This window comes from Staurois parvus, unplaced genomic scaffold (genome assembly GCF_062004578.1).
Source record: "Staurois parvus isolate SC_StPar_1 unplaced genomic scaffold, SC_StPar_1.0 ptg000192l, whole genome shotgun sequence".
NCBI classification, from domain to species: Eukaryota; Metazoa; Chordata; class Amphibia; order Anura; family Ranidae; genus Staurois; species Staurois parvus.
Genome location: NW_028317988.1, coordinates 4,508,241 through 4,531,276, shown reverse-complemented (window position 1 = coordinate 4,531,276; position 23,036 = coordinate 4,508,241). Strand labels below are relative to the sequence as shown.

The 23,036-nt window shown below is 41.7% G+C and overlaps 1 protein-coding gene across 2 annotated transcripts in view; it reads left to right on the top strand.

The window, feature by feature from the left end:
* The window catches only part of HHAT (hedgehog acyltransferase), a 385,158-nt gene that overhangs the window by 112,026 nt on the left and 250,096 nt on the right, over positions 1 to 23,036 (top strand). For both annotated transcript variants that reach the window (XM_089677807.1, XM_089677808.1), the window contains one exon: positions 19,253 to 19,403. In XM_089677807.1, the coding sequence (XP_089533933.1) occupies positions 19,253 to 19,403 (151 nt within the window). The remainder of the gene's footprint in view (positions 1 to 19,252; positions 19,404 to 23,036) is intronic.

Sequence of the window (23,036 nt, the reverse complement as noted above, 5' to 3'; positions counted from 1 at the left end):
GTTTAGTTTGTTCTGGAAGTAGAAGGAATATATATCAATACATATATATGGGTTTCTATGAGACACGCCTGACACTTCTTTTCTTCTCTGTCACACTCTTTATTTCTTCCTCCATATAATTACTATCCCTATTTCTACCTCTACACGTCCCTGTTTTAATCCCCCCCCCCCTTTTTTTTTTTTTTTTTCTCTCGTCCCGCCTCTCATTTGGTATACCTATAGACTTTGAACAGGTTTTTCTGGTATACAACATCATGGCTATCAACCACACATCTACATGTTCAGCCCGCACGCTCTCAGTGGCCTCTCTTAACGCCAAGGGCTTAAATATACCTGAGAAACGCTCACAACTTCTAACATACATGAAAAACCTTCGAGCAGATGTGCTCTTTATCCAAGAAACACACTTTCGAACGGATCACATACCTAGATTTTCAAATGCTAATTACCCAACGGCTTATCATGCAGTCAACGCGGAAGTGAAAGCAAAAGGTGTATCCATCTTACTTTCCAAACAGCTCTCATTTAAAGTTACTGAGTCTCTCGAAGACCCTGAGGGGAGGTTCCTCTTTCTCAAAGGTACCCTTTTTAATAAGCCATTTACTTTTGCCAACATCTACAGTCCCAATACCGCACAAGTATGCTTTTTTCGTAAAATCTCCAAATTACTTGCTATGTTTCAATCAGGTATTTTGATTTTGGGAGGTGATTTTAATGTAGCTTTGAACCCGTTGGAAGACGCTTCAACTGGTTTTTCCTCTAAACCTTTCAAAGCACTCAAACAGATTAAACTTGAACTTCATGACCTTCTCCTTCATGATACCTGGCGCACCCTTCACTCTACGGACAAAGACTACACCTTTTATTCCGCACCACACAAACGCCATTCCAGAATCGACTATTTTTTTCTCTCGCAAAAGGACTTACATATATTGAAATCGGCCTCGATCGAACCAATGATTTTATCTGACCATCACCCAATTATGATGACTTTACAATTCCCGGATACACCAGCCGCATCCAAAACATGGAGATTGGACCCCTTTCTTCTTACAGACTCATCCGTCACCCTCCAGATCCGTGATTCTTTGACCAACTACTTTAAAGAAAACACATCTCCAGATACGACCCCTCTCGTACAGTGGGAGGCGCACAAATGTGTAATGCGTGGCCTTCTAATGTCCATATCCGCTTTACGAAAACGCCTAGCTCAAACATCTTTTACTGCCTTAATGCAAAAAGTCCGTGCACTTGAATGCACGCATAAACGCTCTAGAGCCTTGGAATCTTCAACAGAACTAGATCAGGCGCGAAAACAACTTCAAGATGTCGTTGAAAAAAAAAACAAACGTAATTTTACGCTACAACAGAAACTTTTCTATGAACATGGAAATAAGAGTGGCAAATTTCTAGCCAGGGCCTTGCAATCTAGAAGGGCAGCTCAGCAAATCTCTCAGCTCACTTCCAAGCAGGGTCGCTTACTGAAAACATCAACGAATATTGCAGCTGAATTTGAGCAATACTATTCCTCTCTCTACAATTTACCCGTACCGTCTAAACCGACAGGAGACACTAGGCCTCGTGAGACTATTATTCAGACCTTCCTGACCCGATACCTTCCAAACTCTATTTCTAGAACACAAGCGCAAGACTTAGATGGCGCCTTGACCCTGACGGAACTACAACAAGCCATTGCACAACTGAAACCTGGTAAAAGTCCGGGTCCTGACGGGTTTATCACTTCGTACTATAAGTCTTTCAGTGACATCTTAGCACAGCCATTTCTACGGGCCTTCAACACTTTAGATACACCAGGGCAATCCATGCGCCATCTCTCTGAGGCCCATATTACGGTCATACCAAAAGAGAATAAAGACCAAACCTCTCCTGCGAACTACCGTCCGATCTCTCTATTAAACGTTGATCTAAAGATCTTTGCCAAAATCTTGGCCAATCGTCTATTACGCATCATAGATCCCATCATATCAACAGACCAGGTGGGCTTTGTACCAGGGAGAGAAGCTAGAGACAATACAATAAGGGCCATAAATATTCATCATTGGTTAACTCAAAAGCAACAATCTGGCTTCTTTCTATCTCTAGATGCAGAAAAGGCATTTGACAGACTGGCGTGGGACTACATGGAGGCAGTTCTGATTGGACTTGGATTGCCTCCGCGTTTCCTGGCATTTATCATGTCTCTATATACCACTCCCACAGCTAAAGTGCGAGTTAATGGTCTCCTTTCGGATTCCTTTTCGATAGGCAATGGGACTAGACAGGGATGTCCTTTATCCCCTCTCCTATTTATTCTGACTCTGGAACCTTTGTTGAATTGTATCAAACAGAATGATAACATCAAGGGGATTCTGATAAATGGCAAAATTCATAAATTAGCAGCCTTTGCTGATGACATACTACTTTTCCTAACAGACTCACATATCACTTTACCTAATCTGCTGCAAGAATTCAAGCTGTTCCAGTATCTGGCTAACTTCAAAATCAACTTCTCTAAATCCCAAGCCCTTAATGTCTCCTTGACCCAAGATGTGTTTAGACAAGCGAAAATGAATTTTCCTTTTACTTGGCAGTCGGCGGCGATCACATATCTGGGTATCCAATTACCAACTCACCTAACGGAACTTTACGATAAAAACTTCTTACCCCTCTTGCGTAATATCTCCTCAGACCTTCAGACTTGGAATAAACCCTGGTTCTCTTGGTTTGGTAGAGCAGCCATTCTCAAGATGAACGTACTTCCTAGAATATTGTATCTACTGCAGACAATACCGATTAAACTACCAACTTCTTTCTTCGCATCCTATAAAACACTCTGTACCGCCTTTCTTTGGTATAATAAACGCCCAAGAATTAGCTTTGCCCAACTCACCATGCCCAAGAAGGGTGGAGGTATTGGATTACCTGATATTGCCCGTTACTACAGGGCTTGTCACCTAGCAAGGGTAGTAGATTGGACCACGACCCACAATCGTAAGGTCTGGGTTGGTTTGGAGGCAGATTTCTCGACAATACCACTTGCCCCTTCCCCTTGGCTGGAAAACTCTCACATTCCTTCGGAGTTTCGGGAACACCCTCTTATAGGTCCTACCTTAAGCTGTTGCCATCAGTTGTTCCAGAAAAAAGAACTCTCTTCCTTTCCGGGTCCTTTAACTCCGATCAAAATGAATCCAGAGTTTCTGCCGGGTATGTCTCGGGCCTTCCTAGCCGGAGATACTCGTCCAGTTAATCTGACAGTACATCAACTCTTCAAAAATAAGAAGTTCTTATCTAGAGAGGACATTATGAAGACATGGCCATCCCTGAACTTTACGCCATGGATGTTCAGACAACTTCATCACTTTATACGAAGCTCCCCACATCTACAAGATTACTCAAGGCCACTTACTCCGTATGAGAAACTTTGCTTTACGGACTTCCCCCAGAGACATGTTATATCCAAGCTCTATTCCTATCTGGATACCGCCAATACGTCTCAACCTCGAAAGGCCTGTGAGGCCTGGTCGCTTGATCTACAACTGTCATTGTCACCGGAAGATTGGGATCACATCTATGACCATATGCATACAGGTTCCATTTGTGTCTCGACACAAGAAAACAACTATAAAATATATTCCAGATGGTACAGAGTTCCATCCTTGCTTCATAAATTTGACCCGGACGTTTCGGATTTATGTTGGAGATGTCAACAGGCAAAGGGTACACTCCTACATATATGGTGGGACTGTCCGCTGCTACAGCCCTTTTGGAGTAAAGTGCGAGACTTAGTTTCACAAGTAACCACATACAATCTAGACTTCACCCCGGCACAATTTTTACTCCACCACTCCTCACTTCCTTTTCGGACTTATCGTAAGTCTCTTGCCTTGCACATGATAAATGCGGCAAAACAATGTATCCCTGTTCACTGGCGGTCAAAACAGGTTCCCACTGTACGAGAGTGGTTTCTTAGGGTCATCAGGATTGCGGAGATGGAGGAGCTGATTTCAGTGGCAAAAGAACACCCCGAGAGATTCAGGAAGACTTGGGCATGTTGGAAACACTTTCAAACCACCAGTATTTATCGTTTTTCTATGAATGAATGAGACGTGATTCAAGAACACAAAAACCTTTAGAGCTCTCACCTCTAGAATTGCTCCATAGACTGAGTCTACCCGGACTATCTCTTACATAAAGGTATAATCTACGTCACCATAAATAATGTTCCGTGATATGATTAGTTAACAGCCACTATTTATTATTTGACCCCCTCCATCCCCCCCCCCCTTTTTTTTTTTTTTTTTTATCCCCTTCCTTCTATGATGCTACTCTTCACACTTCCTTTCACCTGATGTGCCTTTCTCTCTTCTTTTTCTTTCCTTCTTTCCTTCACACCTTTGTCCTCTACAAATAACTATATCTTTTATGAGGGACAGGGTGCCCTTTCACATATAGGTATGATTGTCCTTCACAATAAGAACCCTACATTGCCCGGCTATGGACACAGAAGAATTGCACGCCTTCAAATGATATTTTGTACTGCGCCTCATGGTCCCATTATTTGAATAATCCCTACGCATCAGAGCAGCATTCACTATAATCCTCTAGACTACCTATTATAATCAGTATTATTTTTTTTTGGTTTAGTTTACTCAACTGCTATAATGTGATCTTTTGTATAAGGGTAATTCACACTTCAAGTAAACAACTTATGACCCGTCTGCGCTACGGGAGATTATGACAGATGTTTATGCGCGGACTGTGTTCCGTATCCGTATATGACTTGTTATGCCTTTCTTATTTCAAAATAAAAATAAACCTTTTTTTTGGAAAAAAAAAGGATATGTAGTTCCGGGCGTTGGGCAGGTAGTTTTTATCTACCTTTAGCTGTGCTGCGGGATCACCTGTCAGGTGGAAGCATTCGGACGGCAGCTCCTGATTGCTTCCACACAGTGGCAGCCTCAATAACCCCCCCCCCGTGAAGTCTCCTGGGCTCTGCTTGCCCATCTACGGGCCCAGGACCGACTCACCGCCGTTAGCTCCCCTCCTTGTCCTGACCCAGAGGTGACGTTATGATGTCACTTCCGGGTCTCCGTTGAGAGATTCCTGCCCATGGAAGCCGGGAAAGAATGTAATGCGGTGCGATGTGCACCGCATTATATTCAGTTGGAGACATGCAGGGTCTTATACCTGGATGCCTCAATAAAGAGAGCCTGTCACCAAAAAAACATTACATGAAAAAAAAGTAAAAGAAATCAAAGAGTGTTTTCTTTGTTTGTTTTTTTTTAATTGTAAAAAATTTAAGTTACACCCAAGCACATACCATCCCCCCCAAAAAAAAGAAATTGAGGCCCCCCCACCACATATATGCACATACAAACATAAAAGCACACGCTGGGGCGCCTATGCATGAAAACGTTGATTGCGATACACATGTCATATATCCCCAGAATGAGAGCAATAATTCTAGCACCAGACCTCCTCCGTAATTCTAAACTGATGACCTATAAGGAGCTTTTAAAGTGTCGACCTATAGAAAATATAGGGTACTGAAGTTCGTCGACATTTCACAAGCGAGCACAAATTTAAGGTTTGACAAGTTGGATATCTACAGTGAGGAGTAGAATTATTTGAACACCCTGCGATTTTGCAAGTTCTCCCACTTAGAAATCATGGAGGGGTCTGAAATTCACATTGTAGGTGCATTCCCACTCAGAGACAGAATTAAAAAAAAATTCAGGAAATCGCATTGTATGATTTTTAAAGAATTTACTTGGCTTGCACTGCTGAACATAAGTATTTGAACACCTGAGAAAATCAGTGTTAATATTTGGTACAGAAGCCTTTGTTTGCAATTACAGAGGTCAAACGTTTCCTGTAGTTCTTGACCAGGTTTGCACACACTGCAACAGGGATTTTGGCCCACTCCTCCACACAGATCTCCTCTAGATCTGTCACGTTTCGGGGCTGTCGCTGAGCAACACGGAGTTTCAGCTCCCTCCAAAGATGTTCTATTGGATTAAGGTCTGGAGACTAGCTAGGCCACTCCAGAACCTTGATATGCTTCTTACAGAGCCACTCCTTGGTTATCCTGGCTGTGTGCTTCGGGTCGTTGTCATGTTGGAAGACCCAGCCATGACCCATCTTCAATGCTCTGACTGAGGGAAGGAGGTTGTTGCTCAAAATCTCACAATAAATGGCCCCATTCATCCTCTCCTTAATACAGTGCAGTCGTCCTGTCTCCTTGCAGAAAAGCACCCCCAAAGCATGATGTTACCACCCCCATGCTTCACAGTAGGGATGGTGTTTTTGGGATGCAACTCATCCTTTTTCCTCCAAACACGACGAGTGAAGTTTAGACCAAAAAGTTCTACTTTGGTCTCATCTGACCACATGACTTTCTCCCATGCCTCCTCTGGATCATCCAGATGGTCATTGGCAAACTTCAGACGGGCCTGGACATGTGATGACTTGAGCAGGGGAACCTTCCGTGCAATGCATGATTTGAAACCGTGACGGCGTAGTGTTCTACAGACAGTGACCTTTGAAACTGTGGTCCCAGCTCTCTTCATGTCATTGACCAGCTCCTCCCTTGTAGTTCTGGGCTGATTCCTCACCTTTCTTATCATCAGTGATACTCCACGAGGTGAGATCTTGCATGGAGCCCCAGTCCGAGGGAGACTGACAGTCGTCTTTAGCCTCTTCCATTTTCTAACAATTGCTCCAACAGTTGATCTATTTTCACCAAGCTGCTTGGCAATTGCCCCGTAGCCCTTTCCAGCCCTGTGGAGGTCCACAATTTTGTCTCTGGTGTCTTTTGACAGCTCTGTGGTCTTGCCCATGGTAGTAGTTGGCGTCTGACTGACTGTGGGGTGGACAGGTGTCTTTAAAGAGCTCAGACAGGTGCTACTAAGTTAGATTAATGAGTGGAGTAGAGGTGGACTTTTTAAAGGCACAGTAACAGGTCTTTGAGAGCCAGAATTCTTGCTATTTCTTAGGTGTTCAAATACTTATGTTCAGCAGTGCAAGACAAATAAATTCTTTAAAAATCATACAATGTGATTTCCTTAATTTTTTTTTAATTCTGTCTCTCAGAGTGGGAATGCAGCTACAATGTGAATTTCAGACCCCTCCATGATTTCTAAGTGGGAGAACTTGCAAAATCGCAGGGTGTTCAAATACTTCTTTTCCTCACTGTATTTACTTATTGCAACCTTATCTTTTATATTTTACAAAAAAATAGGGTAATTTATTGCTTTTTTTTGTGCCCTAAAATTAACTTGCTTGTATTTTTTACTGAAATTTTGTGGTAATATCATGCAACATAAAAAAATGGAACCACCACTATTTTATTCTCTAGGGTCTCTGCTTTCTGCAAATATATAATGTTAGGGAGTTTTATGTAATCTTCAGTTCTAAAATTATTTTTTAAACTTGTCGAAAAAATGCAAAACAGCTCTGGCAGCGAAAGGGATAAAGGATAAGCCCAGACCTACCCTTTCCTAAGGAGCATCCAATCGGTGCTCATTACACAGCAAAGTCTCTCCCATCTCTGCTAGTTACAAATGTTTAGGCATTCTCTTGTTTGTTTCTTTTGTTTGTATTGGTATGACACAAGAAAGTGGAGAAACAAAAAGCCAAATCTGACACATTCCGCACAAACCTCCAAAAATGGACTGGACAAAATTATTGGCACCTTCTTAGAATTGTAAGAAATAATTGCATTCCAAGTTTGTGATGCTCCTGTAATTTGTAATGAAACTCACCTGTATCCATTAACAGGTGCTGACAATATAGAAATCACACCACCAACCAGTTAAAATGGTGAAAAATTGACTTAACCTTTCTGTTGTGTGTCTCTCTGTGCCACATGGAGCAAGAATTGTGGAAAAGCATGGACATTCCCAAGTTTATAAGTCCATCTCCAGAGATCTTAATGTTCCTGTGTCCACTGTGTGCAACATTGTCAAAAAGTTTACAGCCCATTGCACTGTAGCTAATTATCCTTGATGTGGACAAAAGAGAAAAATTGATTAAAGATGGCAAAAAAGGATCATTCGAATGGTCGATAAAAAACCTTGATCAGCCTCCTGACAAATTCAAGCTGACCTTCAGGCACAGGGTACAACCAGGCCCAGACTGGCCATATGGCACACCAGGCATTTTCCTGGTGGGGCAGGGCCGCCTGGATAGGAGGGGCGGCCGGATGGTTCATAGAGAAACTGGAGCGTGCAATTCTCTCCTGTCGCCACTGAATGCCCGCTTCACCTCCTCCTCCTGCAGACATTAAGCAGTGGCAGATGAGAAATGCATGGTCCAGTTCCTCTGTGTGCCACCTGGCTACCCCTCCTATCCATCTCCTACTGCACCTCCTATCCATCCCCCTGCAGCCCTCCCTCAGGGTTCCTCCCTCCCTGCAGCTGCTGTGGAGAATCTGTCTCGATAGACTTCCCCAGTGCTGACCGTTACCCCACCACCACAGATGGGAGAGGAGAGGGAAAGCTGGTTCTGCCCTTCCTCCTCTCGCTCTCTCCTCCTGTGTCTGCCCTGCCACTTTCCCCAGTAGTTTTGTGTCTTTTCTCCCCTTCTTTCTGTCTTTCTTTCTTTCTTTCTCTTCTTTCTTTCGCCGGAACTACCAGGGTTGCAAAGGTTGCCTTTGCAACCTGGCCCTGGCATTCTGCCACCAGGCTCCGAAGAAAGGGTCCCCGAGCTTGGGGCTGCTCAGTCTAAAATGCTTGGGCCTATTTTATGTCCCAGTCCGGGCCTGGGTACAACTTTGTCAGCTCGCACTATACGTCACCATCTGAATAAAAAGGGACGTTATGATAGGAGACCCAGGAGGACCCCATTGCTGACACAGAAACATGAAAATGCCAGGTTGAAGTTTGCCAAAACTTACCTGACGAAGCCAAAATCCTTTTGGAATAATGTGCTGTGGACAGACGAAACAATATTATGCCTTTTTGTAAAGCCCATCATTCTGCTGTTTTCAGAAAAAGAAATGAGGCTTTTAAACAAAAGAATACAGCCCCTATAGTCAAACGTGGTAGAGGTTCACTGATGTTTTGGGGTTTCTTTGCTGCTTCAGGCGCTATTTGTTTTGACCGTGTGCATGGCATTATGAAATCTGAAGACTACCAAAGAATTCTGGGGTGCAATGTAGGGCCCAGTGTCAGAAAGTTGGGTCTCCATCAGAGGTCATGGGTTTTATAGCAGGACAATTACCCAAAGCACATGTCAAAAAGCACCCAGAAATGGTTGAAGACCAAGCGCTGGAGAGTACTGAACTGGCCAGCAATAAGTTGGATTAAATCTCATAGAGCACCAGTGGAGAGATCTCAAAACAGCAGTTGGGAAAAGGAACCCTTCCAATCTGAGAGACCTGAAGCAGTTGGCGAAAGAAGAGTGATCCAAAATTCCAGTAGAGGTGTAAGAAACTCATTGATGGTTACAGGAAGCAATTGTTTTCAGTATTTTTTCCCAGGGCTGTGCTACCAAATATTAAATTGAGGGTGCCAATAATTTTGTCCAGTCCATTTTTGAGGTTTTGCCTGGTATGTGTCAGATTTGGCTTTTTGTTTCTCCACTTTTTTGTGTCATAACAATACAAACAAAAGCAATAAACATGAGAATGTTTAAACATTTGTAATTGCAACAACTTTCTAGGTGAAGTGGTGCATTATCTGACAGAAATGCAGAGGTGCCAATATTTTTGGCCATAGCTGTATACGTGCTCAACTTGGGTGACTCTAAAATCTATAGCGTTAGGACCGCAGTACACAAAGGAGCCTTGACATAGGCACTGAGACGTACGCATATATTTTCAAACGTTTGCAAACAAAACCCTTTGTTTTTAACGTGAATAGTTAGACTTATGCAGGCCATAGATGGGGAGAAAAACGGCAGATTTTCGGCCGATTAACGAACTATCGGTCGGTCTAAAAAACTTACCTGACCACCAATTATTACGAAAATCGGCCGATTAATGAGTAACCTATAACGGGAAATGATGTCATTTTGTGGCCTTTGTGATCCTTTTTCGGAAAACGATCGTTTGTTTTTGACCATCAATGAGGATAAAGTCGGGCGTTTTTCGAAAATTTTCCAACATCACCGATAATCTGAAAGTCCAAAATACACGAAAAACGGCCGACAAAATCGTCCACTAACGATAAGATAATCGGCCGGTTTTATTTTCGGACGAAAAATCGGCCGTTTTTCTCCCCATCTATGGCCTGCATAAGTTTGGTATTTTTGCAGGCTAGCTGCTAAAAAATATGTTTTTACACTTCATTTTTAATTATTGATTATCTATTGTGGTTCTTATTAGCGCAGGTTTATATATATATTTATCCTTGTAGCTGGTAATCTAGTTGGTAATTGTGTTGTTTGTGATGTGTGTTACCCTTCCATGTGCACCTTACTACAGAAGCTAGTTATAAGTTGGGGCGATTGCCACTTTTTTTGTGATGATAAACGTGCAAAGACAAGGTGATGACAGAGGACCTTGGTATTGTAGTAATAACTGGGAAATGGATTCTCACAAAAAAAAACCTGAAATTTGGCGTACATGAGACACTATATTGGAATAAGCATGCTGAATGGGAATACAAACTTCACTGGGTACATGCTTGTTCTGAATCACTCTTAACAGAGCTAAGATGAGTATGATAACTCCAGAGATTGCACCCATAGAAATGGTACGGCAGCTCTCATGTTTTTTTTGTCTAACAGGTTCTTTTTAATCCGGATACTGATAGCTTCATAGGAAATATGTTACTTTCTCTCATTAGGAAATTTCTGCATGTTTAAATGTTTTTTGAATTTTTGCTGCCAGATCCTCTTTAAAAAGAAGTAAAAGATAAAGATATATTATTATCTCAGGTTATAAACTCCCCGATGTATGTCAAGCCGCCTCCTGGAAGAAAGGATGAGAAAGATGAGTTGAATCGGTTATTGTTGCTGTATGTTGGTGTGCCCTGAATATCCATCTAAATGGTAATGAAATGCAAACACAGCTCTGTATTTGTGTACGCTGTCTTCCCTGCCTCATTATGATAAGGTGAAAATGATAGAACGTATGGCATCTGATACGCCGCGAGGAACACAAATCAGCCAACCTAATGGCATTTTACGGGCAGCCCTGTGCCGATTGTAGCTACACAAGACAAATAATAGCAGAGCCGGGTGATCATTATTTCCGTAATGCTGGGCAGTCAGCTTGCCGAACAGTCACATTCTCACAGTTTAATATTGTTCTTCACACCTCTTTTTTCACTCCACGAAATGAGCAATAATGTAGCATATGCATGCGAGGAACGCAGGATTTCCCTGAGGGGGATTCCTCATCTCAAACAGAAGCTTGTAGTACTCGGGCTACAGGTATGCCATTTCCTATATCAGGCATTTACATATAAAAGGCAAACAGGTTTGCTGGCCCAGGATGCCGATGTACCTTTGGGGCCCATGTATGGGCACTCGAGTATGCTGTTCTGCAGAAAAGATTATATTTCGGGTTTTCAGTTTCATTGGATTCTGATACCTCGCATTGCGAATTTTGGAGTCCATAGACACCAGATGCACTGGCATGCATTGATCAAAGCAGGACCGGACATATACTGTACATTGTAAAAGCAATATATTTGAATAGTAGCAGGTCACACCAGTGCTTTGCGCTGAAAAACTTTTTTTTGCCTTGATTGCTGAAACTCCCTCATTGGCTTACCTTTACTGTACATAGGCTATCTCCCCCTCCAGTCTAGCATGAATGCCGATGCCAGGCTCATCCATCTTACCAACCGTTCAGTGTCTGCCACCCCTCTCTGCCAATCCCTCCACTGGCTTCCACTCAGTGTCCTCCACCCCTCTCTGCCAATCCCTCCACTGGCCCCCACTCAGTGTCTGCTACCCCTCTCTGCCAATCCCTCCACTGGCTTCCACTCACCCAACAAATTAGATTCAAAATACTTACAACAACTTACAAAGCCATCCACAACTCAGCCCCCAGCTACATCACTAACCTTGTCTCAAAATACCAACCAAATCGCTCTCTTCGATCCTCCCAAGACCTCCTGCACTCTAGCTCCCTTGTCACCTCCTCCCATGCTCGTCTGCAGGACTTCTCCATAGCCTCTCCCATCCTATGGAATTCCCTACCCCAATCTGTCTATCTCCTACTCTGTCTACGTTTAGGCAATCCCTGAAAACTTTTCTCTGCAGAGAAGCCTATCCTGCCTCCACCTAACAACTGTACATGTATTTTGTCCATCAGCTCATCCCCCACAGTTATTACCTTTTGTATCGCTTGCCTTTTAGATTGTAAGCTCTAATGAGCAGGGCCCTCTGATTCCTCCTGTATGCAATTGTATTGTAACTGTACTGTTTTCCCTCATGTTGTAAAGCACTGTGCAAACTGTTGGCACTGTATAAATCTTGTATAATAATAAATAATAATAATAAAAAAGTAGAACATACCCACTTTCATGTAAACACACCACAATGCGCATAAACGCAAGAGCCAAAACAATCAGTTGAAGTTTCCTTTACAAATAAAACTTACTGAAATTTAGAAAAAAAAACCATTGCATTGCATTTTATAATGCAACACAACATACAAATGCATGTCAATGCATGTGCTTTTATATGCTCCCAACGCACACATTGCAGTGTGAATAGTCCCTTTAAGTTAAAGCGTAACTAAACCCAAAAACAAAAAGGTAATATTTTGCAGCTTACCAGTCCTTAGATGTGGTGGCTGCATTAGTTTTCTTCTTTCAGACTCTTTTCCCTTTATTCTTTATTTCACTTAGTGATCCTGCCAGTAACACACTTCCTGTCCTAGGGTGACAACACTCATTCGCTGTATTCATTCAGGACAACAGACACATGGCGAGAGTACCATCTCTCCCTTTCTTCATGGGCAGCACAGTGGCTAAGCGGTTAGCACATCCGCCTGGCAGTACTAGTTCGCCGGTTCGAATCCCAACCACGGCACCACCTGCCTGGAGTTTGCATGTTCTCCCTGTGCCTGCGTGGGTTTTCTCTGGGTACTCCGGTTTCCTCCCACACTCCAAAGACATGCTGGTAGGTTAATTGGCTCCTGTCTAAATTGGCCCTAGTATGTGTATGTATGAATGTGATTTAAGGACCTTAGTTTGTACACCCCTTGAGGGTTAGGGATTGATGTGAATGTACAATATATATGTAAAGTGCTGCATAAATTGACGGCGCTATACAAGTACCTGAAATAAATAAATAACACGGGGAGGGGTAGTTCTGTAGTCATCAGAGATAACCAGGAACAATGTAACTGAATTCAGCACAGGCAGAGACCGCATGAAGTTATCTGCTGAAAAGATTTCTGGCAGGATCAACAGGTATTTTTTTGCAATCATCAATGGATATAACAAACTACCTTCAATGATAACAGACCAAAAGGGAGCCAATACGATCAGCTTTTTGTTAGGGTTTACATACACTTTAATGTTTTACCTGCAAAAGAATTTGTATTAAAGGAAATGTGGACCCAGAATAAATGACATTCTGTTTGCTAAAATACTATGAAGGGGTGTGAGGGATTGGAGCAGACAGACTGTAGAGCAGCTGTGTATGGCAACCAGTCAGCCTTGAAGTGGGAATATACGATTAGAAAATCGACCGATCGGTCATCTGACGACCAAGAAGCATTCATTGGTCGAAATAGTGGCCCACATTAACCAAGCTAAAAAAAATCGTTTGTCGGGCAATACGTAGTGATGACGTCTTCCGTACAAGTGGAAGTGATGCGGTGTGCATGTGACCTTGTAGCCACGCCCTTCCGCCCAGAACGAGCGATATACACAACAATGACCAGCAATGAGTATAATATCGTTTATTACATGACCTATATACATAAATAGTGATACATAAAATATAATCTGCAGAATTCTGGTTTCATCATCTCATTAGGACAATCTACTTTTAACATTTGGATTTTTTGTTTGTGTTTACGAAGATTCCTCGGACATAAACATCCGGGTCATCTTCTGTTTCCGCTCATGCGTGATAGCGCTTGATAGATTTTTTTCGTACGACTGTCATACCACCGCATAGAAAATCGGTCGTTCGCATGCGAAACAACAACATTTTTCACTGTTGTTCAACCGGATTTTTTAGTTCACAATATCGTTATCGGCTAAAAAAATTTCAGACGATTTTCTTATCGTGTGTACGTGGCATTAGTCTATTTTCCAGGCTTTATGCCTGTACACAAGATAAGAAAATCGTACAAAAAATTTTGTGGAACCACTGATTGAACAATTTTCTCTTCGTTGATGAGCAGGATGTTTTAGCCGATAAAGATATTGTGAACTAAAAAATCTGTGGGCCTGGTGACGCCATGGCGGGTGCTGGTAGGTGGAGTTCGTTCGCTCTTCTCCTCTTCTTTCTATGACCCGGAAGGCGACGTGTATGACGACACTTCCAGGTAATGGCTGTCACCAGACATGGCGGGTGCTGGTGAATGGAGTTCATCTGCTCTTTTCCCCTTCTTTCTATGACCCGGAAGGTGACATGTATGATGACACTTCCCGGGTCATGGCTGTCACTTTCCCCAGCTACTCTAGCTGGGAATACATGTATTGCAATGTGATCTGCATTGCAATACATGTAGTGGAGACTAGAGGAGACATGCAGGGTCTTTTAGGCATGTCTCATTAAAGAGAACCTGTCACCTAAAAATCATCGCATAGGGGACTTTTTGTCTCCTACAAATCATCACATAGGGGACTTTTTGTCACCTACAAATCATCACATAGGGGACTTTTTTTTACCTACAAATCATCACATAGGGGACTTTTTGTCCCCTATGTGATGAAAAAAAAAAAGTTAATTAAAAAATAGTTACATCCAAGCACAAAACATCCCCCCAAAAAAAGTTTGAACCCCCCCACATATACGCACGTACGAGCGTAAACGTCAGAGTGAGAGCAACAATTCTAGCACAAGACCTACTCCATAACACTAAACTGATGACCTATAGGGGCTTTTAAAGCATCGCCTATAGAACATATAGGGTACTGAAGTTTGTTGTCATTTCATAAACGCACACAAATTTAAGGGTTGGCATGTTGGGTATCTAGTTACTCATCTTTTATATTTTACCAAAAATGTGGGTAATTTATTGTGTTTGTTTGCCCTAAAATTCACTTTAGTGTGTTTTTTTAATGAAATTTTGCGTTTCTTAGACCTTTCTGGTAATATCGTGTGACAGAAAATATGTATTGTTTGGGTGGTTTGTGTAATCTTCACTCCTAAAATAGCAGCGAAAGGGTTAAAGGATAGGTGTACTTAAACAAAACTTTTGACCCTAACCCTACCCTCATCCAAGCTGGTTACTTACCTGTGCAGAAGGGGGAAGATTAGAGACATTTTTGACTAAAGGCAAACACTTCTTTGTTTGAGAGGGATTAGAACACCTTTCAAGTTTTTATTGTTGTCTGATTTACTGTTATGCCTGAGAGTGAAAATGAAAGGCTAAGTTCACCTTTATGAATCAATAATATCCACATCAGCTCCGTGACATACCCGTTGCTGTAGTTTGAGCTGTTGTAGCGGGATGATGCCTGTACCGTTATTGAGAGCTGCTTCTTGGCTTTCTTGTAAGGGTGCATGCATTGCAGCTGATAAATTGACATTCACGAGCTTTTCAGCGTCTTTTTCAGCAGCCCCTGAACTCTCCCTAATGTTTTCCTATGTGCCCATGTACATATCTTCGTTTACAGGCAGTTGAGTTTACAGTCGTTTTTTTGAACACACCAAACTTGCGTTCAGGAGTAGATTTTATCAGCATTTCAAACAGCAAAATGTAAACATGTTGAAACGCGGCTAACCGCGTTTAGAAGCGGTTTGCGTTTAGAAGCGTTTTTTAACTGTACATATCCAAATGCTGTCCAGAGTATTTTTTCATAATCAGAAATGCATGCAATGCGTTTTCCATGTATTCAAATGGACCCAGTACACCAGTGCAGCCAGGAAGGAAAAAATGGTAGAACGCGCCGCATTATGCTCATGATGGGATTCATAGTGAATACAGCCAGAAAAGATAGGTCATCTCAACACTTACTGATCTCTCTGCTTTGGCTCTTTCTATTTCTCTCAAAATGTCTGAAATAGTTGATTTTTTTTACTGTTTTTCAGTGCATTCTGGGCATTTTGGACGGTCTCTTGATGTTATCTTTAAAAAACATTTCTAAACGCAAACGCGCTATGCAAACGCGGCTAAACAGACATTTTTAACCTATGTTTTCCAGCAGTCAGTTTCCATCATCATTCAGTGTTTTCCAAACGCCCCGTGTACATGAGCCCTAATAGCAATCAGAGCGGCTAATTTGCCACTCTGCTTTTACAAGCAGCGGGAGGGGACGTTTAACCCCCCACATCCCCCACCACCACGTTCTGCAGCTTTAACGGGAGCTTCTGTCCCGCCGGAACTCCCGCTCAACCAGCCAACACTACATACAGTCATGGCCGAAATTGTTGGCACCCTTGATATTTTTCCTGAAAATCAAGTATTTCACACAAAAAAGGTATTGCATTAACACATGTTTTGCTATACACATGTTTATTCCCTTTGTATGTATTGGAACAAATATAAAACAGAGGCAGAAAAGCAAATATGACATAATGTCACACAAAACCCCAAAAATGGGCTGGACAAAAGTATTGGCACCCTTAACTTAATATTTGGTTGCACACCCTTTGGAAAACATAACTGAAATCAGTCGCTTCCTATAACCATCAATAAGCTTCTGACACCTCTCACCCGGAATTTTGGACCACTCTTCCTTTGCAAACAGCTCCAGGTCTCTCTTATTGGAAGGACACCTTTTCCCAACAGCAATTTTAAGATCTCTCCACAGGTGTTCAATGGGATTTAGATCTGGGCTCATTGCTGGCCACTTCAGAACTCTCCAGCGCTTCTTTGCCATCCATTTCTGAGTGCTTTTTGACGTATGTTTGGGGTCATTGTCCTGCTGGAAGACCCAGGATCTTGGACGCAAACCCAGCTTTCTGACACTGGGCCCTACAGTGCGACCCAAAATCCTTTGGTAATCCTCAGATTTCATGATGCCTTGCACACAGTCAAGGCACCCAGTGCCAGAGGCAGCAAAACAACCCCAAAACATCATTGAACCTCCACCATATTTTACCGTAGGTACTGTGTTTTGTTCTTTGTAGGCCTCATTCCGTTTTCGGTAAACAGTAGAATGATGTGCTTTACCGAAAAGCTCTATCTTGGTCTCATCTGTCCACAAGACGTTTTCCCAGAAGGCTTTTGGCTTACTCAAGTACATTTTGGCAAACTGTAGTCTTGCTTTTTTATGTCTCTGTGTCAGCAGTGGGGTCCTCCTGGGTCTCCTGCCATAGCGTTTCATTTCATTTAAATGTCGACGGATAGTTCGCGCTGACACTGATGCTCCCTGAGCCTGCAGGACAGCTTGAATGTCTTTGGAACATGTTTGGGGCTGCTTATCCACCATCCGGACTATTCTGCGTTGCAATCTTTCATCAATTTTCCTCATCCGTCCACGACCAGGGAGATTAGCTACAGTGCCATGGGTTGCAAACTTCTTGATAATGTTGCGCACTGTGGACAAAGGCAAATCTAGTTCTCTGGAGATGGACTTGTAACCTTGAGATTGTTGATATTTTGCCACAATTTTGGTTCTCAGGTCCTCAGACAGTTCTCGTCTCCTCTTTCTGTTGTCCATGCTTAGTGTGGCACAGACAGACACACAATGCAAAGGTTAAGTGAACGTCTCTCCTTTTTATCTGCTTTCAGGTGTGATTTCTATATTGCCCACACCTGTTACTTGCCCCAGGTGAGTTTACAGGAGCATCACATGCTTGTAACATTCTTATTTATCCGCAGTTGTGAAAGGGTGCCAATACTTTTGTCCAGCCCATTTTTGGAGGTTTGTGTGACATTATGTCGAATTTGCTTTCTTTCCTCCCTTTTTTTGTTTTGTCCCAATACACACAAAGGGAATAAACATGTGTATAGCAAAACATGTGTTAATGCAATACGTTTCGTGAGAAATACATGATTTCCTGGAGAAATATCAAGGGTGCCAACAATTTCGGCCATGACTGTAATTCTCCTGAGCTGATATTGTTATAATTAAAAAGCCAAGTGGCACAGAGGACAGGAAAAGGTGACTCTTCCAAATACACTAAAACCTTTTTCGCTGGCATACCTAAGCATAGGTGTGATCTCCCCTGTCCTCCTTCTTACTACCGTTAGATCATTGACTGTATTGTGGTCAGGTTGGATTTGATTTAAATCACGATTTAAATCACTAGTCAGTAAGGCTTGATTTATATCCTAGTTTTCTACATAAAGACTAATTCTTGCTGGTATAACTTTAATATACAAGTAGATGAAGATTTTTAGAATAACAACTTTTCATATTAGTTTTTTTTATCCCCAGTTTAATAGGTTAATCATTCATTTTTGGACAACTTTTCTGTTGTACTTGGGAAGGAGAAAAATAATCATTACCTTAATAATAACAATTTAAATAGATTTATTCAACTGAAACAATAACATTCCAGCATATGTTATTTGCCTAAACAAACATCCATGTTTGGTAACTAATTTGGCTAAACAAAATATATATATTTTAAGAAACTTAGACTGTCAGCCCCTTCCTCCTCACACTTAGTTTCACTTTCTTCTTGTGCAGATCTATTCCACTCCAAACAATCAGAAAAATATTGTTTCTATTCTATTCACTGAACTTCTTGAAACTTAGCACTGAAGGGGTTAAATCTGTATTCATAGGTTTGTAGAAGTTAGGATGAAGGTCTTTTTCTTAACTCTGTTCATGTTATAACATTTTTGCTGTGAAGAAGAGGCATGTGATCTCCGCTGAGTCAAATTCAGTTTTGAGAACTGCAAAAGTAAACCGAGCACCAATAATCAAAAACCTCTGGAAGAGCATGACATTGTGAATGGATTCATGGAATTTATTTACCAAAAAAATTAAACATATACAGCCTTATTCTACATAATTAAAAAACTAATCTTTATTTCATGATGGAATAACGTTTGGATGGTAATATATTTTCCTCAAAAAGCATTTTATTTAAAAAAAATCTGATTTAAATAAAAAAAAACAGATTTAAATAAAAAAAATCTGATTTTTTTAAAAAAAATTTTAAACATCATTGATTTGTATCCACCCTGATTGTGGTATATGTTTGTGTCTTTCAGGTGGTCTGGCATTGGCGCAGGTACTATTTTTCTATGTGAAATATTTGGTTCTGTATGGATTTCCATCACTTCTTCTACGACTGGATGGTTTGAATTCACCAGCTTTGCCTCGCTGTGTCAGCTCAATGTACAGCTTCACTGGCATATGGAGGTTAGGCATTCTTAATAACCATTTTTTATGAAAGTTTTCTTGTAAAGCAATTTCCGCAATTCCTTCCACCTAAAGCTGTTTGCTAAAAAGAAGCATCTAATTCTAGGCAGATATAAAAGACACAAATGAATGTAATAATTAAAATATAATCAAATATATATAATTTTAAATACAAGTAGTGTAGGTACCTGGATCTAATCTGGTATCAGTAAATTGCCATCCCTGCACAGCAGAGCTGGCATGTGTGAGAGGCTGAAGCAATACAAAGAGTTATTGTGCTTATATGTGGAAAGAATAAAGTGAAAGAAAGTTGAGCTGATCACTGTGCTGCTGAGGACATGTCCGGGATGACCTGGGCTCAGAGGACGTGAGTTGAATTATGCTGGTCATCCAGTGGCAGAAAAAAAAAATGACTGGATTAAAACTGAATCTGTCAGCAAAATCTGGTTGTGTTTTTTTATCTTTAGACTGTTCATTTTTAGCCTTTTTTGGACGGCTGGTTTAAAGTAAAACTGTGGGCACATATAAAGATGACATATGTGATGCAATTTATAAGTGGTTTTTAGTCTAGGTTCACACCTATGTGTTTTCCGTTGCGTTTTGCATTTTTCAGAAATGCACAGCAGTCCATTTAACATGATTTCCTATGGCACACGTTCACATCTTAAAAAGCAGGTTACTAGATGATCCACGTGGAGTAATATGAATTCAAAAGAATTTTTAACAATACTTTATTTGATCACATAGATCATAGGGAGGTTAAACATAAGCACGGTGTACATATGAAAAAAATAAAATCATGTTAAAAAACACTTAGCGTCTTCAATTTAGGGTCATCTTAGCAAATAGAGCACCATATAAGGCAGAGTTGTGTAATGATGCGATAGTTGTCCTGGATTTCTGTGGGTTTCCCACTTAAATTCGAGTAAACCATGTGTTCAACAGATGTGTTCCCCATATATGTCAGGGACCTCCTGGAATGTAAGAGCTGGAACACAAAAGTACATAATGTATGTATAGGAATATGAAAACCAATTCACATCCAAAAATCACCAGGCCTCCCTCCACATTAGTCAATGGATACTACTATTACCTTCTCAATAATGAGACTATCATGCCCGCTTCTCAAATGTAGGGACTTCCTGGATAGCCACCCCAAGTAAAACAAGGTCCACACTACCAAATGATTCTGAGGATATATATAGAGAAAAATGATAAATATATAGATCATAGGCATCAAGTGACCCCGAAAACAAAACACACACAAAATGTGGATATATTACCATCAATAAAGATCAAGAGGACTCCTGTCAACTTGAATTAGGATCAGGTCCTTGATGCTTTTTCAAAGATGCATATGGGGGTGAGGAGCCAGGTAGTCACAGTGCGTGGATTCCAAACACATATATAGTGTGTATGTAGCATATACAGTTGCAAGAAAAAGTATGTGAACCCCTTGGGATTACGTGGAGTTTTGCATGAATTGGGCATAAAATGTGCTCTGAACGACATCTAAGTCACAACAATAGAAGAACACAGTCTGCTGAACATAATACTACACAAGCATTAGATGTTGCCATGGTTTAATTGCACATAACATGTAAACATTCACAGTGCAGGGAGGAAAAAGTATGTGAACCTTTGGACTTAATAACTGGTTGACCCTCCTTTGGCAGCAATAACCTCAACCAAACGTTTCCTGTAGTTGCAGATCAGACCTGTACAACGATCTGGAGTAATTTTGGATCACTCCTCTTCACAAAACTGTTTCAGTGTAGCAATATTCTTGGGATGTCTGGTGTGAATCGCTCTCTTAAGGTCATGCCACAGCATTTCAATCGGGTTGAGGTCAGGACTCTGACTGGGCCACTCCAGAAGGTGTATTCTGTGCTGTTGCAGCCATTGTTTTGTTGAATTACTTGTATGCTTTGGGTCATTGTCCTGTTGCATCACCCATCCTCTGTTGAGCTTCATTTGGCAGAGAGATGGTCGTACGTGTTCCTGCAAAATGTCTTGATAAACTCTGGAATTCATTTTCCCATCAATGACAACAATCCGTCCAGGCCCTGAGGCAGCAAAGCAGCCCCAAACCATGATGCTCCCTCCGCCATGTTTTACAGTGGGGATGAGGTTTTGATGTTGGTGTGCTGTGCCTTTTTTTCTCCACACATAGTGTTGTGTGTTCTTCCCAAACAACTCAATCTTGGTTTCATCTGTCCACAGTATATTTTGCCAGTAGTGCTGTGGAACATCCAGGTGCTCTTTTGCAAACTTCAAACGTGCTGCAATCTTCTTTTTGGACAGCAATGGCTTCCTCCGTGGTGTCCTCCCATGTACTCCATTCTTGTTTAATGTTTTCCTTATTGTAGATGTGTCAACAAAAATGTTAGCATGTGCCAGAGGTTTCTGTAGGTCTTTAGCTTACACTCTGGGATTCTTCTTAACCTCATGAAGCATTCTGCGCTGTGCTCTTGCAGTCATTTTTACAGGACGACCACACCTAGGGAGAGTAGCAACAGTGCTAAACTTTCTCCATTTGTAGACAGTCTGTCTTACCGTGGACACATGAACATCAAGGCTTTTGGAGATACTTTTGTAACCCTTTCCAGCTTCATGCAAGTCAACAATTCTTGATCGTAGGTCTTCTGAGAGCTCTTTTCTGCGAGGCATGGTTCACATCAGAGAGTGCTTCTTGAAACCAGTAAACCCAAAACAGGTGTGTGTTTTTTAAGGGCAGGACAGCTGTCAGCAACACATCCAATATCATCACACTGATTGGAGTCAAGGTTGGCTCACTCCTGGCTCCAATTAGCTCTGGGAGAAGTCATTAAGCTAGGGCCTCACATACTTTTTCCTCCCTGCACTGTGAATGTTTACATGTTATGTGCAATTAAACCATGGCAACATCTAATGCTTGTGTAGTATTATGTTCAGCAGACTGTGTTCTTCTATTGTTGTGACTTAGATGACATTCAGAGAACATTTTATGCCCAATTCATGCAAAACTCCACGTAATCCCAAGGGGTTCACATACTTTTTCTTGCAACTGTAGCAGGCCGTAGATACCTAAGTTTAATATACCCAATACAGGGTTTCCAAAAATTGCTCAATTTGAGAAGGTTATTGCGGTTTTATAAGGATGTGGCTATGTCACAGCAAAGAATGCCTGAATAGGATAGCGTATATATATATATATATATATATATACATGTAGATTATCCTCCAAAGAGGGTTTCCAAAAAATTCCCCGAGTATACAGGGTAAATTAGGCCCATAAAACATGCCCTATTGCCACCACATAGACTCTATAAATCTCAACAGCCGTAAGCTTTAAATAACTTGCCACCGGTGGAAGGTATATTTCCCTGAGGGATTGCCGTTTTGCGAACCGCTGTAATAGTAGCCCAGTGGTAGTTCTCAGAGGGTCTTGGGCCTTCCTAGCAGGGAGCTGTGACACCGCCGTTCCTTCCCGCCTTGTGGGCGCCGCACCCAGTGAAGACGCCGAGCGAAGTGACGTCAATACGTTGACGCGTTTCGTCCGCCAATCACCGCAGACTTTGTCAGAACTGGGAGGGGACTTCAATCCTTTGCCTTATATGGTGCACTAATTGCATACCAAGTAGTCTCCACCTC